This window comes from Morchella importuna (assembly GCF_003444635.1).
Source record: "Morchella importuna strain M04M26 chromosome Unknown Morimp01GS019, whole genome shotgun sequence".
NCBI classification, from domain to species: domain Eukaryota; kingdom Fungi; phylum Ascomycota; class Pezizomycetes; order Pezizales; family Morchellaceae; genus Morchella; species Morchella importuna.
This window is the reverse complement of record NW_025763416.1, coordinates 534,094-550,789: the sequence shown is the minus strand read 5'-3', so window position 1 is coordinate 550,789 and position 16,696 is coordinate 534,094. Positions and strand designations below refer to the sequence as shown.

At 45.4% G+C, this 16,696-nt stretch overlaps 7 protein-coding genes across 7 annotated transcripts; 5 read left to right on the top strand and 2 right to left on the bottom strand.

Annotated features, from left to right (window-relative positions):
- Window positions 1-1,121: 1,121 nt before the first annotated feature.
- Window positions 1,122-2,267, top strand: LAJ45_06526 (uncharacterized protein; the record flags this gene model as incomplete). The annotated part of the gene is made up of 4 exons (XM_046116090.1): window positions 1,122-1,133; window positions 1,190-1,576; window positions 1,639-1,770; window positions 1,824-2,267. 4 exons carry the CDS (start codon window positions 1,122-1,124, stop codon window positions 2,265-2,267), a joined length of 975 nt encoding a protein of 324 aa, XP_045970751.1.
- Window positions 2,268-3,595: 1,328 nt separating this feature from the next.
- Window positions 3,596-4,319, top strand: LAJ45_06525 (uncharacterized protein; the record flags this gene model as incomplete). The annotated part of the gene is made up of 3 exons (XM_046116089.1): window positions 3,596-4,024; window positions 4,094-4,185; window positions 4,259-4,319. 3 exons carry the CDS (start codon window positions 3,596-3,598, stop codon window positions 4,317-4,319), a joined length of 582 nt encoding a protein of 193 aa, XP_045970750.1.
- Window positions 4,320-6,144: 1,825 nt separating this feature from the next.
- On the bottom strand, window positions 6,145-8,309 carry LAJ45_06524 (uncharacterized protein; the record flags this gene model as incomplete). The annotated part of the gene is made up of 4 exons (XM_046116088.1): window positions 6,145-7,798; window positions 7,861-7,897; window positions 7,968-8,098; window positions 8,254-8,309. 4 exons carry the CDS (start codon window positions 8,307-8,309, stop codon window positions 6,145-6,147), a joined length of 1,878 nt encoding a protein of 625 aa, XP_045970749.1.
- A 943-nt stretch (window positions 8,310-9,252) lies between these two features.
- On the top strand, window positions 9,253-9,961 carry LAJ45_06523 (uncharacterized protein; the record flags this gene model as incomplete). The annotated part of the gene is made up of 2 exons (XM_046116087.1): window positions 9,253-9,646; window positions 9,708-9,961. 2 exons carry the CDS (start codon window positions 9,253-9,255, stop codon window positions 9,959-9,961), a joined length of 648 nt encoding a protein of 215 aa, XP_045970748.1.
- Window positions 9,962-10,705: 744 nt separating this feature from the next.
- On the bottom strand, window positions 10,706-12,295 carry LAJ45_06522 (uncharacterized protein; the record flags this gene model as incomplete). The annotated part of the gene is made up of 10 exons (XM_046116086.1): window positions 10,706-10,760; window positions 10,826-11,007; window positions 11,059-11,467; window positions 11,526-11,584; window positions 11,687-11,709; window positions 11,801-11,879; window positions 11,949-11,966; window positions 12,038-12,056; window positions 12,143-12,167; window positions 12,232-12,295. 10 exons carry the CDS (start codon window positions 12,293-12,295, stop codon window positions 10,706-10,708), a joined length of 933 nt encoding a protein of 310 aa, XP_045970747.1.
- A 1,405-nt stretch (window positions 12,296-13,700) lies between these two features.
- LAJ45_06521 (uncharacterized protein) lies at window positions 13,701-14,049 on the top strand (the record flags this gene model as incomplete). Its single annotated transcript, XM_046116085.1, has 2 exons — window positions 13,701-13,878; window positions 13,937-14,049. 2 exons carry the CDS (start codon window positions 13,701-13,703, stop codon window positions 14,047-14,049), a joined length of 291 nt encoding a protein of 96 aa, XP_045970746.1.
- Window positions 14,050-14,777: 728 nt separating this feature from the next.
- Window positions 14,778-15,521, top strand: LAJ45_06520 (uncharacterized protein; the record flags this gene model as incomplete). Its single annotated transcript, XM_046116084.1, has 1 exon — window positions 14,778-15,521. One exon carries the CDS (start codon window positions 14,778-14,780, stop codon window positions 15,519-15,521), a length of 744 nt encoding a protein of 247 aa, XP_045970745.1.
- Between the last annotated feature and the right edge of the window lie 1,175 nt (window positions 15,522-16,696).

Sequence of the window (16,696 nt, the reverse complement as noted above, 5' to 3'; positions counted from 1 at the left end):
TTTTGAGCTTAGGTGTTACGATATGCTAGTATTACTGCCAGCTGCTTGTTTTAGGTGTTGTCATAAGGGGGGGGGGGGGTGCACGATTCCAGAAAAATGGAACACATAATCCTATCGGATTCTAAAGGAAATCTCAATTTACTATTTGATTGGCCCCATGCTTGTTTTATCAATCGCAGAACTTGATCCCCAGGATCGATTCTACCAAGAAACCGAGTGATATTTCATGGAGGGCGTTGACTTGTTCTACATACAAGAAGCGAAGCCGAAATTAAGTAATCCTTAGATGCGTGCAAGTATATTCGGATCAAGATAGCTCTTCTAGTTAAGAAGCTAAATAAATATTCGTTTTCATAGTAAGGTCCGGAATCAAGGGTTAGGTTTTCTGATTTAGAGCCCATCAATGCACTTTTTTCCCGTCACTTGTGAAAATGATTGTGGTCTCAGTCTTTATGCAACAATCATAGCACTGCTTCACTCTCTTTATATTCCGGGTTATATACTTTATGAAGGTCGTGTTGTCGCTGCACAGCATGAAACCCAGGGATCAGTCAGCTAACCCAGAATGTCTTTTTGCAGCGGATGTTTATTTTTCTTATAAAGCAAAGAAAAGCTCAAAGTTGCACTTATCAACCGTCGTTGTTCACGTTGAAGCCAAGCAAGATGCTTCACTTGAAGCTAAGCTCACGTAAGTCTATTTTTAGACCCACCAGCCCTCGCTTATCACTAGCGCCTCGAGACAAGCTCATTTAGGGTGTTTACAAAATTTACAAAAGCTCGCGCCGAGAACAACAGGATTGTTCAAAAAGAGCTGAGCATGACCATCACGCTTCTGAGACCTGTTCCCACATGCTCCAATGCAAAGTGATTGTGGCACATATTTAACCACCTGTAAGAGCTGCAGGAGATGGGGTGGGGGGGATTCATGTAGCGTCTAAGCCCCGTTGTTCACCGTTGTAAATTGGGTGCTTAAGTAAAGCAGCCTCACTCAGCCCTTTTTTCAGCCGTAGCACCTTCACAATAAGACTACTCCCACTCGCTCGCTCGTCTCTCCATTTGCAGACTGCCACAGTGCCGAATCTCTCTTCTCAAGGAAATCTCTTCAAGACTTATCACTAAGGATGTCTGGAAATGTGAGTTGCAGTTGTAGACTTCCTACATCGGTCGTCAAATACTAATCGCCATGTAGGGCTACGAAATGGAAACTCATCGAGCCCCGCTCCTCGAGTCCAACCAGTACGCAGGTGGGCACCAAGCGATGGAGCTCCAAGAGTTTCTCAACGAGGTTACTGGTATCCGCAATTTAATCTCGACCTTCAGACAGAATGTCTTGAACATCTCGTCTCTGCACAACCAGAGCTTGCAGTCATACGACCACGGATCAACCACCGGCTCATCAGGACAATTGGAAGCGCTGGTTGCAGATACCTCTATCTTGACGAAACAGCTTCGCGATGGAATAAAGTACCTGGAGCGAGATACTTTGATGAGTGATTATTCGGCACAGTCTACAAAGGGTGCGCAGACAGAGAAGTTGAAGTCTGATTTCGACAAGGAATTGAAAGCGTATCAACAGGTGAGACATGCATATATACTTACTTTTTCCGCCGCCAAAATGCTTATGACATTTTGCTATAGGTTGAAAACCAATTTCGGACACGGTATAGAGAACAAATGAGCCGACAATACCGTATTGTGAATCCCGAAGCCACGGACGCAGAAGTTGAGCAACTTGTTGAAAGTGGTGAAACACAGATCTTCAGTCAAGCTGTAATTCCTCCACTGCTCTCATTACATGATCGACACCACTGACCCTTTACTAGCTTCTCTCGAGCGGAAGAAGCCGAGAAGCAAACTCAGTCAATGCAGCCGTAAAAGCTCGTCAGCAGGAGATCCAACGTATTGAGACCACACTTATCGAGCTTTTAGCACTGTTCGAACAAATGGCCGAGCAAGTAGTCCTCGATGAGCCAAAGTTCCAACAGATCGAAGACAACGCGGTAAAAGTTGAAGAAGACGTGCACCATGCAGCCAACCATTTAGAAACCGGAGTTGTGAGCGCGAAGGCAGCCAGAAAGAAGAAGTGGATGTGTCTCGGCCTTGGTGTCACCATTGTCGTTGTCATTGTTATCATCGTTGTGGTGGTAGTCGTGGTAAAGAATGGTGGAGTTGGTGGAGGCAACAACAATAACAACAACAAATCAACCGAGACTGTTACTGCTACTACTACTGCCCCTGCGGCCGCAACATCTACTGCGGCAACCTAAGATTCCTAAGACTTGGCGTTTCGGCGAATGGGATGAATTGCGGGCTCACTGAAATTGTAATTTGTATATGATACCTTGTATGACTGGTCAGATTTTTGCCTTATGCCTGTGAGTTTCTGGGGAAGCACCTAGGCTTGATATTTTGCGCACTGGTGTGTGTAGGAGAGTCAAAAGGGCAATTTTTTTCTTTTTTCCTGCAGTGTGTTGATCAAATTATTTGAACTCAAACCGCTAGATCCATGTGATTGACACTAGCTGTGATCAACTTTACTCCTGCCCAATACAAGTAGTTAGTCTGATACCGAAAATTTTGATAAAGCAAAAAATTACCAATTCCTATCCGTTTGAATGCCTCTTTTACGGTTCTAACAAAAGTTCTACTATTTTGTCAATACAATAATCTCCTGGTACTAACCAAGATTTTCTATTGTGCGATTGCCACTCCTCACAAAAAATCCGGTCCCAAGTGGGTTTCGATTTTGCCAGAAATACACCCAATTAAAGGGGTGAGGACTTATTATCATCATGTTCTCTCACTCGCGGTGTTACTAGCGCACGTGGCCATGCACCGGACAGGAATCAATGATCTACAATGCATGAATGTATACATGTAGTTACAGATTCCGCCATTCCTGTGCGTATTTTCTAGATCTGAATGAGTAGAATATCGTACCATACCGTAAAATCGGGATTAAGTTATCTCAGTCGATCCCGCTCATTACATGTATGTAGTACCTAGATCGATGTTTCAGTTCCGTAACACCAAATACATATATAGCCAGTAGATATATCCCAACTTCATCATCTTACGCAGCTCATGTAGACCTCTTTGAAATAAATACGGCATTGTAGTCATGATAAAAATCATCGTGTTCCTCGTACGCCAAGACGGTACGTTGATAAACACTGATACATAGCGTATTATTGCAAATGAACCACACCACCCCCCTGAAAGACTAAATCTCACATGGGTATGTCTGCTGCAAGTTGCAACAGGACCTCAGTCTACCCGATCGCCAAGGACCCGGGGAAGATAGTTCCTCGATCTAGCGACAGATGTAATGACCTCACCTTGGCTCCCTTTCCAGATTCGCCATCTACCACTGATTTACAGGCCATACGCAATTCCATCTACGACCCGAGAATAAACACTAAAGCCCTTAGATAAAAGAAAGGAAGCAAAAAAATAGAATAAATACCACCATGAAACCCATCATAAGTCCCATAGCTAAATGCATCACCTCAAAACCTTCCCATTTAGAGCAATTTCCAACCCCACAATACTCCCAGTTTACAAGAAATCTCTCTCCCCATACACATACACCACCATGAGCACTCCTCCTACTCAGAACCTACCCCCTTACCAATTTGAACCCCGTCACCCCCCGGACCGATTCCCTCTTCCCTATACCCCAGACCCCTCTGCTAGTCTCCCACTACCACCAGACCGGTCAGCCCTGGTCCGGGATATTGTTTCCCTTTATGCTGGAAACCCTAGTGAATCCGCGATGCGGCATTATCACGAAAACAGCATCTACGATGACCCGTTCAGCTTCTGTGACACGCGGTACAAAATTGCCGGGCAATGGTATGGACTGCCGAAAGCTTTCAAGAGCTTGAACCCCAAGGCATATGAGGTAGTAGCGAATGAGAAGGATGAGATTGTGTTTAAACTCAGGCAAGAATACACGTTTAAGCTGGTGAATATTACAAAGGTGGTCGACTCTCTGATTACGTTGAAGCTGGACCCAGGTGAGGTGCGTTTATCCGGATACTTATCAATACGCCATGCGGATATAGCTTTCAACTTTGCTGATACGTAGTAGGAAAAACCTATAATAAGGTATCATAAGGACCAATGGGACGAGAAGGATTATGACCATGAAGGGTTGGGACATGTTTTCAAGGAGTTGAATGGGTATGTGTGTTGTTGTGGATCATTGTCATTGGGGAGATAGGTGAACTGATCGAGGCTCATGGTGACCTTCTAGAAATCATCTACCAAAAGTAACAGAACCACCGGAGAGTTTGAAAGGCTCTGGGGATGCTTAGACTAGATGCCGTACTTTAGTTCTCATGCGCATAGTGAGCGCGCTTTCGTGATAGTTTATGACAAATTGCAAAAGATCTGATACCTTGGACATGATCTGAGCGTTTGTTTGCACTATGTGATTTGGATACCATATTTAGGTGCCATGGAAATTCATAGTAAAGAACTTAAAATTGCAGAGGAATTTTTATTATAGTTAAATAACCACTTTAAGCGCGCCTACGATCATGATCTCACTGCTCACTAAGACCCACCTCGAAAGTTTTTGTAGATCTCGATGATTAGTCATACCATTGGAAAGCTCATGATCAATGATAGAAATTCCGACAGTGAAAACCTATAAAACTGTACCCTGATGTGCTAATATAACGCTCCAGTTTGAGAACTGATGAGGCGCCTAGTTCAGTGAAATTTAGCAGATGATACGTAGTCAAGAGAGGGGGAAATATGGTTCCGTGGTCGATCAAGTGATGCGTGTGTGACCTGCACAACTGTACGTGAGTGACGGTGAAAAAACCATCGTAATTTTCTTCATTTTAAGTTTCTTATCAGGAGTGGGACTCTCCTTCTTCCGAACTGACACGTAGCTATTTACGTACCATCTCAATGCCAGTTCCTCGTTTAGATGAAGATACATGTCCGTAATCGGAATTTGGAATAAACCGAGTGAGAATCTATGAAGGCAACCAATTGCAATTGATTGTATGTATGTGCAACCTTCAGGCTATGATACTGCGTTAGCCACCACCCCTAGCTGTTGGGAACTATCAAACAAATGAAATAAAGGGAATATGTAAGATATTCCAAAATATTCAACTCCAAACAAACGATCGCCCTTTTTCCTTCCCCTCGCTGACTTTTCCATTGCCATTGAGCCCGCCTTCATCTAGCTACCATCTAGCTAGTTATCTGTATCAACAAGTAAAACCACAGCCTTTGAGTTGAAATTAGAGGTTCTAATTGAGGACTGAACTATTAGCCCTACTCTCCTAAGCAGACCTGGAGCTTTGGCGGCTGGTTTGAGCTCTAGTGGCTTCATGGTCGCCAGCGGGGCTCGTACAGACCCACACTTGTTACATGTAACTACGAACGGAACCCTCTATATACTTCCCCAAGCTAGCTACAGTAGCCACAATTCCATTTTTGTTTCGATATATTAGCTTTTCTACCAGAGTAGTGTCTACTCTATAAAATTGTTCATGATGGCACGGGCTATATATCAAGGAAATGTAGTAGAACTTATAGCCCCAGACACTTGTACGCTCAAGGCTATAAATTAAAGATCATTGCTCATATAAAATTTAGCTCTTATCCATAAAGGTAGGGAAACTGCTGTGAGTGGGGTGGTTTTACAATTGTACACCCCCGAGTTGTTTTATCCGATCGATTATTATCATACCAAGAAATACTATAGGCTAGAAAACTGAATATACAACAACCATTACATATATCCACGGCTATAGGTAGCCTGACGTTAGAATCCAAATCACAACCTGGTTTTCCAAACACAAAAAATCACTCGCACTCGTTGCTAAAACGAGTGATGTCCGTAGCCCCAACCAAAATCATAATTGGAGATAAGTGCATATATTCACCCTTCTACTAGTACTACGCAAAGGATGATCAAAGAGAATATACTCATTACAAAAAACGCAAAAACCAAGGCGCACACGCACGGGGATATAGAACCGCATCACATCGCAGATTATCGATCAAACAAAACTATCCTAAAAGAACAAAGAAGAAATAGAAGCCTTCAATGATTTCCTGGCTAGACGAGCATACTAAAGCTACCTCTTTTGGCGAATACAAGTCAGTAATCAGTGATCAGTCCATCAGGACGCCACCAACCAACTGGCTTTCAGCCAACTCAACCTTGTATCCTTCCCTTTCTGCCTCTCTTGTGCTCTTCTCCCATCCGTACAGCCCCTTCCTCTTTCTCTCCTGGATCACCCTGTTCTCCTCCTCCAATTTTACCTGCTCCGCCTTCAATCTGGCCAGTCTGTCTTCGCTCGCTTTATCAACCGCGGGATATAATCTCCCACCTGGAATTGTAGTACCGGGGCCACTCGGCGCTCTTGGAGGCGGCGGGTGGTGGTGATGATGCGGGTGCGGTGGCGGAAGTGATGTACGGTAAGGGAAGTTACCCGCACGAGGGCCAGTTGGGATAGCAGATGTGGTGGGTGGGTTTGGAGACGATGCAGGCGGGGTAGAGCCATTTGGTGAGAGCGCGGAGGACATGCGGCGTGGTCCTGATGGGGGGAGTGCCATCGCGTTCCGTGGCTGAATTGGTGGATTAGGCGTGGCTCGTGATGGATAGGATGGCGAGCGGCCATGAGAACTATGAGGGCCTGAAGGTGAGGGGTGGCCATGTGAGGGTGTAGAGAGTGTGCGATTAGGTTGATAGGCACTTGGTCCACGGGGCGGGACAACGTTGTTCATAGGCCTGGTGCCACCAGATGGGCCGCGAGGAGGAACAGTCGAGAAGCCGTTGGAAAGTTGTTGAAGCCTCTCCGGGTGAACAGCAGGGCCGTTCGGAGGAGGTGATGCTCGTCTTGGAGGTGTTGGGCGGGGTGAGGCAGCGGCATTGCGTGGGCCACGTGGGGGTGACATTGCTCTAGAGGGGGGTGAACGGGGGCGAGATGGAGGGGCCGGCGAAATCTTCCTGCTGGTCACTCCAGCTGATGGTGCAGGAGAGGAACCAAAGCCGGTGGCTCTGACCGGTGGTTTGCCGTTGGCGCTGCGTGGTGATGTTGCTACAGACTCACGGACCGGGGAACGAGAACGAGGTCTACTCGGGGGTGGGGGTGGTGAGAACGGCCTCGCAGATCCTCTGCTAGGCGGGGAACCACCAATTCTTCCTCTTTTTCTCGGAGGAGACCCCGGGCTTCTAGACGGCCTTGCTCGAGGGGATCTGGAATCTCGGCGCCTAGGGGATGGAAATCGCGGAGGTGTGGACGAACGACGCCTCCTTACTGGCGACCTAAAAGGTGAACGAGATCCACGCCTAGGAGGAAGTGGTGATCTGGGTCTTATGGGAGACCTATCTCTCCGATCACCTCTACGGAAATCGTTACGACGAAGTGGAGACCTAGATCTAATGATTCTTCTGGGAGAACGAGACCTTTCCCGTCTTCGCACAGGTGATCGGGGAGTAGGAGAGCGCCTTCTCGAAACAGGGCGAATCGGAGAGCGGGTTCTCGCACGAACTGGGACTACGCGCTCAGCTACTACACGGTCAGACACCACACGCTCTGTGGGATGGGCAGGAGGTGACTGCCTGGACGATGGTCTTTTCGTAGCAGAGCGGGGCAGGCTCCCTCCTCTAGATCGATCCCTCCTTGGCGGGGGAGTTCTATCACGCCTAGAGGGGGGCGATCTATCCCTCGACCTATCCCTTCGAGGTGGTAGTGGAGAGGGCGAGCGACGTCTATGACGATGCTCTCTAGGTGATCTAGACAGCGGGCTTCTTCCACCCCGTCTACGAATTGGTGTCAATGATCGACTCCTATCTCTTCTCCGAATAGGGCTTCGAGATCTTGCCCTGTCCCTGTCTCTAACAGGTGACCTAGAAGGTGACCTGTGGCGGCGAATCAGAGAGCGGGACCTCCCTCTATCCCCAAATGGTGGGGAGCGAGAGGGGAACCGACGACGCGTAGGAATATAGCTATCACCTCTTAGAGGAGGCGGAGAGCGGGATGGGCGGCGACGACCAGAGCCCGAGGAGGGTATATAAGAATCGAGACCGCGATGTGGTGATGGATCGCGGAAATCACGAAATCTAGTTACAGAGAAAGGCCGTCAGCAAAACAACGTGTCTTCTAAAACATGATAATGGGCTAGAGGACATGCCATGCGACCTGAGATCACACTTTTTGTCCCTTTATGGATGAAAAGGAGTAGCTTGATATTTTGATGATGATATGATGTTTGTACCTTCTACTATCCCTATCGCGGTCTCTGTCCCTATCTCTTTCCCGATCTCGGTCCATAATAGAAAGACGGAAGCTCCTTTGTCTTTGTTTCGATCAGAAGCAGGTGTATAAAGGTTGATTCTGGATTGATTATAATACCGTAGTAATAGCACTTGAGGCAGCAGTAATTGTTGGCAAGGATTCTCGGCGGTTATGTTATACTACCTAGTGAGAGTAGTAGTAGTTATTGTGGGGGGAATTCGCTAAGAGTTTGACAGAAACAGGTATATTTAGAGCTGCGGGATGTGTCTGGCAGAGCGGTATTCGGTGTGTCGTGTTGGCTTTGATTGAATTGACAAGTGGAGTGGGGGGTGGAGTGAGTGTGAGTAAGTGAACAAGTGACGGGTGCCTGCAGTCGAAGGAGAAAGGTGTAAGGGAAATATTCAAGGAGGGTGGTTGGTAAGATTAGTATCTATCAATTCCCTCAAAATTGAAGCATTTACATGTACACTTGATAGTCGTGATAGCAATAGTTATGGTAGTAACAATAGATATGTGATAATTGAGGTACTGTAGATACAAGATATAGTTGAGGTGACTACATGTACCTACTCAACACAGCAACCACGACGACGATACTAGCAGACTTTTCTCCAGGATTTTTTTTTGGTGATTCCATTTTCTGGAAGCAACCCCAAAATCGCCTGGTCAGTGACAAACCCTTGGCACCTACTAGTACACATGCACACGCACACGCACACGCACGCCACGCTAGTACCTTTCCTTGATGCGGCAGAATAGGCTTGGTGCACAACCCTATTTAGGGCCACCAGCGTTGTTGTTGATACCAGTCAGCCTCTCTGTGGCGCCTTTTTCGACTACCTATGTCTACATGTAGTCAAGTCCCATGGATGTAGCTAGCCAGCTTATTCATCCCCAAGACCACGAAGCTTCAACTCCCCGACCTCAACTTCAAATTTCTAAATTCCCACCTATTCACCAATAATACAATAATCAAACAATGAAGTTTCTACTGGCATCCCTACTGGCATCTGTTGCATCAGCATTTACCGTAACCGGGACCTTCGCACCCTCCCCTCACCTCCCGAATCCTGCTCTCCTACCCCCCACAACCTCACTTACACTCACCACCTCCGGCACCACCGCGCGCACCCTCATCTCAACATCTAACGGCTTTACTTTCCACAACATCTCGGCAGGATCCTATCTTCTCGATGTCGCCTGTCCATCTCACCATTTTGCGCCTCTTAGAGTCGATGTTGCTGGTAACGGTGATGTGAGCGTACACACCACGTTCCGCGGGAACGAGTGGAGCAATCTAGGGGAGGCACGGCCGTACCCAGTGATGCTACATGCGATCAAGACGGCAGACTACTATGTAGTCCGTGAAGGCTGTATGTGCCCCTTTCCCGATTTTTTGTTTCCATACATAGATAATTAATACCGTACTGGTAGTCAATCCAACCAAACTTCTCGCCAACCCAATGATCCTCGTCGCCATTGTATCACTCGTGGCGATTGTCGGCCTCCCAAAATTGGTTGACAAGATGGACCCTGAACTCAAGGCCGAGTTCGAAGAGTCGCAGAAGAAGGTTGGCGCGGCGCAGGCGAACCCATTGGGCGGGTTCGATGTTGCTTCGTTCTTGGCTGGGACATCAAAGCCCGCAACACCAGAGGTGAAGCAGAGTGGGAAAGGGAGAAAGAATTAGAGTATGGTGGGGGGCGGGTGATATATATCAATGATTATTGTAGAATCCCTTTTCTTGTGTTTTTTCTTTTAGCTCAGCAGTTATCCTCCTCATTTTGATCATACATAAGTCCTATGAAGCGGATTGAATTATCTCGGGGAGCATGGGCTTATCTGCAGGTTGTAATGTTAATGTATCATTACGGATAAATGACTTTGTGAATGCTTCTATCGAACCTGAGATCGTCGTTTGAATTTGCCCATGATGGAAACACGTTACATCCTGTAGGTAATGTACCGGGGTTCATCATAAATACCGAGAATCTGGTAAGATAAACACTATTGTACAGCAATATTCTCTTATCAGATTCTTCGTACTTTCCCTCAGCCCCCAGTACATAGCTGGTTGGCTAACAACCCTATCCCTACCGGCGCATAAAACCTTAGCATATCGCGCCAACAATCTTATTTCCACCTTACCATGATTTTTAAATAGAGCATTAAAAAATGATTAATCCAAAATCCCAGAGGTATATCTCATCCTAGCGTCGTATCATATACATCCATTCTTTTTTAAAAAAAATTCCAATTGCCCAAAACACCCGAGAGAAAAATTGATAGGTATCTATTATCATCCGGACAGGATGACATGCTTATACAATTATTATCAAAGGCATAAAACAGGGAATTTCTAACTATTAAAAAATATCCCCACTAATTCCCAACAAAGAAAGTAAGAAGAAGCGTGTAAAGAATGAGAAACGCTTTAGTGCTTCCCAGTAGGAACTTCACCAGTGAGCTTCGCGACGGCTTCCTTTGCCCTGTTGTCCCGGGTGGTATTAGTAGATGATCAGATATAAAGAGTTAAGTTTGGAGAGAGGCATACATATCACCCATCCCAACCATGCAGACCGTCTGCCAAACGCCAAGTCCGATTCTAGGAGTGACACCACGGTAAAGTCCTTTCAGTCCATTCTGCTGGTAAATGTATTTTGCTGCCGTGCTGACCGTGAGGTTCTTAGGACGGTTCGGATCCTCTTTCTTGCTCTGCATCTCAACACGGATGACCTATAATATATTTAGCGTCTTTACCCTCATAAGATCTACATGTATATTCACCTCAATCGGTTGATTCCAAGCACTCAAACCACCACCAAGAACACTAGCCAAGATTTTCTCCCATACGGCCAATTTATCACTTTCACCCTTTCCAGTAGCCTTTCTGATACCCTGCTCAGCGAGCCTGCTCAAACCGAACCTGGAACCCCAATTGGTCATTTGTCTAATCGCAACAGCGTTAACACCTCTGTTGATACCCGCGATACCATCCTTGCGGTAGATATCGGCAAAGACGCCAAAAGTAGACTGCGGCTTAATTCCAGAGGCAGCCTGTTTGTGACGGGTGATTTCGGCCGTCTTCATACAGGTACAGAATCCCATGGTAGCATATGCCTGCGCAACACCACCGATAACACCCCCCGTGATACCGGCGGTGAAGCTCCCAGCTCCGAAAGTCCGAGCATGGTATCTGCGCCGATGGTTAGCTGGATTTTTCCCCCAAAGAGAGGCACGTGGAGTTCACTTACTCAGCTTCCGAGGAAACAAAAAGAAGAACTGCTCCTTTGGTTGATGCCTCAATCCATGCCTAAATTTCGAATTATTGGTCAGTTTACGTCTCCGTTCAACCGGCGATTGCCGACGCCCTGGTTCTTTGCATGTGCCAAAACATCAAAAGGTGACAACTAACCCATGGGATTAACCCCTGGTAGACTAAACGCACAGGTAAGAATCAGCTGCCACTCCCGCGCAAGGCACTAAACTGCGGGGAGAAAAGTTGGGGGGGAGGGGCAGAACAACGCACATCCGAAAACCCCACCACGACTCCATGTCGTCTTGAAAGCACTCCCAATGCTGTCGCCTCGGTTGGCTGCCATATGGGTCTGGAACAATTTATTAGTTCTACCATATCTTTAAGAACCTCCTATCGGTGATGAGAAATAGTGGTTTACCTTGACAACCTCAAGAGGCTATCTCGATCAAAAAGAAAATACTAGTTAGCTACCTATTGGACATTTCGCGCAAGCCTGTGCGATCATACCTGTCCCAACGTAGTGACCCTATTGGCAAAAAAAAAGAGAGAAAATCAGCTTTTTTTATCTTCAAGGACGAATACCCATAATAACCAGAATTTGAGGAAACATACTCGAACATATTCAATCCAGCTCCCACTATTAACTTCAGCGTTAGACCTCTATCTCTTCTTCGAACGCATATAATAAAGGGAGGACGTACAGAGCAGATTGGAGAAGCTCACGGGCTTCTTTTGGATCACATTTGTGGTGGTTTCGGCTGCCATTGATAATTATTCTCTTGTCTTAAGGGTCCTGACCAAGGACGAAAAAATTGCAGAGTTGAGGGAAAGTGTTGGGAGATGTGCTGAGACGACGATAGCGAAGCTTTGACGAACAATAGCAGAGTTAGATGCAGTTCAAGAAAAGAGGGGAATAAGGGGGGAGGGTAAAAAAGGGAGGGTAAAAAAGGAGTCAAGTACTTGTATGTACCTACTTACCAAGGGGGTATTTAGTTTGGGGGTGAAGTAAAAAAAATCGCAAGCTCTGGTTTGTTGAGGACACCACTGGGGTCGCGAACTCGGCGTGCGGCTGGTCCATTAATGCCCGTGCTTTCGTGCAACCATCAAGACAATAACAGTCCCAGCAGAAGATCCGAGTATGTCAACTCCATCCTGGACACGTTTAATATATACCATGTCACAAAGAAGTCATTTCTACAATATCTCCACATATAATACATATACCTATATGGATATAAATATGTGCTTTTAATCCGTTTTGTCTATCCGATCATTGCCCCGGCCAGTATGAATAGTTGAGGCTCAGAAATCCAAAGATCAGGAATCTCATACAGGCCCATAGTCCTGGATCCCTGGGTCGGTAGGACGGAAAGCTAATACAAAATCCCTATCTACATGTAGCTTACCCAAGCTCTAGGATTGATTTAAAATCTAACAGGACACATATATCTTTATAGAAAAGCTCCTTGAGCTTGAATAAAGTCCCGAGGCCGTCCATTCTCGTGGAGTTTACAACATTTCAATTATAGGAGAGACGCCTGCAAATTTACTGTCTATGTAGAGTGGGAGTTTTCGTGTCGTGTCTGTCTAGAGCTCCCCACAATAAGAACCTCCACTCTTAAAACCATATTGTTTTCGGCTGGGGTTTTTTGCAGGTGCATGTACGTACTCGGCGATAAAACTACTCAGGTCCCTCGAATTAACAGCCCCGATAGGATATGACTATGGGCCCAGAGTTCTAAGAGGCTTGGCATATATAAATTCCCTCATGCTCAATCCGAGTCAGATTGAAGTACAGCGGTGGGTAATAAGTCATCAGACGGAACACCACCAAAATACGCGTTTGCAGGCAAAATTGTGGCTAGGTCGTCCGATGACTTATTACCCACCGCTGTACTACATGTACCTGTTATGGGCTTAATCATATGGAATCACTCGGTATGTAATAATAGACATTACACGCATTATTAATAACTTGTGATATAGTTTCATAGAAGCAAAATCAGGACAATTAAAAGTTTTTATCCTTGGCATAGGAAATAATCCCACGGATTTCATCTCAAGATCTTCGGGTCCTTATCTTATCTAATCTCCTAATTGAGGCTCAAAAAAATTCACTCTCGAAACTTCAACCACAACCTTACAACAAATAAATCAAACAAACACCACAATGATTGTCCGCTACATCTCGAACGTAACGATCGCCTTCAATCCGTTCTCTCCACGTGCACGGACAGCGCGGCTGTTCATGAGTCTTCTCCCACCGGACGCCCGGACAATGATGAAGGTCAACACCAAAGTCCTTCCCCGGACATCTGAGCTGGGCGGGAGCATTCATGTTGTGTTCAGTATGTACACCTATGAACGGAAGAATTGGGGGAAACAAGATGGCTAATATGTCTGTAGAGGACGGGAAGGAGGTCAAGCTGGACACCTCGAAAATGGGTATTACGGACGTAGTGGAGGAATGCGATCGACACTCTAGAACACTGCAAAGGAAGGATGCATTGACGGGTTAAAATAATGCGGAAGAACATTCTGTGAAGAGGGGTGTATGTAATGGTTAATTACACTCAAAAAGACTTGGAAGGACCGCTGCGAAGATACCGGTTTAATATTTTTCTAATGCCAAGAGCATTGCATCCCGAATCTCACAATCAAAATCGAATCAAAAAATTAGCCATAGCTTCAAAGCCAATAAATAGCTCTTACATGTATGCTTAATGCCATGTAGTGAGGACCGAGGTAAGCGTGTGAGTTCAACGCAGCTACATCAGATATGCCAATGATAGGTAACTACACGAAATATCCATTGGTGTTAAGATAATTTTTATATGGATTTTGGCCGTTTAAGTCAAATAATTGTATTAGTGCACTTGGTCATACATGTAGTAATAAGTATGCTTTTTTCGACTATCAAAGAAAATGGGTGGCACTTTAGAGCGGCTGGTTTGATGATGACGTACTGTGAGGACAAATTCACTATAAATATATGTATTGAACACCCACCTATGTCTATTTCATACGTAACAAGCTAATCGTAATACTGCACCCATCTCATAAACTCCTACTTGTCCCTTTGACTTGACCTCTTCTTCCTTGTTCACTCTAATTGAAATATCAAGGCATCCTGCGTTCCTATAAATCTACTTCAGTTACGAGCATATTACAAAGTATCCGTACAAAGCCCGACATTCATCAATCCCCTTATCTCACTTCACCCTCCTACAAAAATATCCTGCTTGCGATGGAATCCAAACAAGAAATTGTAAACTTTATCGATAAGACGTTTCAGGATATCGGAAGCTCACTTAGTCCCCTGGAGCTTCCTTCCAGCATTCTACACTCAAAGGGTATTAGGGACCATAAAGTGGAGCCTGACGGTTTTCAATCGTGTTTTGAACATTCTAGCTATCACACCAGAGAATTTAATGTGAAAGCCCATGGTGTCCCACCTTTGCAACATCATCACTTGCATACAGACAAACTGGCTAGTGAATTGATCCCTTTTGCAAACAAGCATCCCATTGATCATACTGGAGCCACCAGGAACGCTGGGGCTACCGGAAATTCTGGAGCTATTAGAGCTCCTTTGTGGCACGAAAAAGCCACTACAACGGCCTGCCGTCCGCATGTGGGGGAATTAAGGGGAGTATATGAGTGGAAGAACGTTTCTGATGGCGTCAAACATCTAGGCGAAAAGGAGAAAAAGCAGGGACATGGGCAAGGTGTGAAGGAGGAGAAAGGCGAGGGAAGGATGGAAAGCAACAGTGGCAGCGAAGGCCAAGACGAAGACAGCAAAGGTTACGTTCACGTAATCTATGCAAAGTCGAGCGGATATTGCAATCAGAAGGTTAAGGACGAACTGCCTAATGTCATTTCAACCCGGGAGTCGTCTCCACAAAGCTCTTCCCCCAAAAATGCGACTCTGAGCGAAAAAGAAGAACCTTCTTACGAGGACGATTTTATCATTATCGAACATGAAAAGTAGAGCTATGGCACCATAGAACGCACCGAGCTTTAGGTATATTTCCACCCCGCTCCATGCATCCAAAAAGTCTTCTTTTCTGATTGCTAAGTGCGATGCTATAGTTCATGTATATCTACAAATATACGCGTACGCTTGGGGTGAGATAGTTTGCTTGAATGTTTGTCCACTGGAACAAACTACCGTAGGATGGGGTTTACAGATCTAGGATTAAAACCACGAGTGATTGTATGTGATCCAATTCGGGTAGCGGTTCTATTTTTTAATTTTTTACATATATCGATCGAACTTAAACTTCCTCCACTAACATACAATTAATCATCAGATACAAAGTTACAAACCATTTCCTATATACGAGCCACAGCCCTTATTTAGGCCTTGGTTGGTCAATTGGGTTAGCTATGATTAGAGTTGAAATATTTGCATGAAGTTCACGTAGCTAGAAGGCCTAGGGTTACCAGATTCTTGAGCTTCAACGAAGCTGATATACATGTAGTTTTCTTGTTCCTTTTCCCTTTGCTCTTTTGAATAAGATTCAATTTTAGCTTGATCAGGACTTAAGCTGTTTCTCCAGCTAGTTTACAGAGTGATACGAGGCGTATCCTGTAAGCGGCAAAACACAAGTTGTATGTCGTCTCTGTAGCTACTGATATAACAAGCTTAAGGCCGCGTCCTGTTGCAACGAATATCACGATATTCGACCTCCTTGGCACAATATGTGAGATTCTTTCTGAAGGTAGTGTTCGAGCAACCACTTTTTGTAATATTTGTCATCCTATTAGGGCCCTAATATCACGATCTAAAATATTCTGCTCAGACCAAAATATTCAAGGTTGTATCAATCAATCCTCACTGCACTAACACCAAATTCACAACCAAATTCACCAACCCCAACTATTGTATTGCTAGAGCTCTCATTCACACGAATTTACATTCATTGAAACACCATTGTGGCTTGTGAAGGCTTGATGTGTTATGGGTAGCAGAACACGCCTTAAAATTTATTTTTGCCAGGTTGCTACATTGGCAGGTCGTAACTCACAATATCTGAAATGGCGGTTGCGAGGGCGCGGCTTAAGGCTCCTTCATTCTAGATTTTAGCTCCTAAAAGTAAACATAATAACGCCCGTACCCTTGCCTCCATGTAATATCCTGAGATAAGCATGTATTTACACATG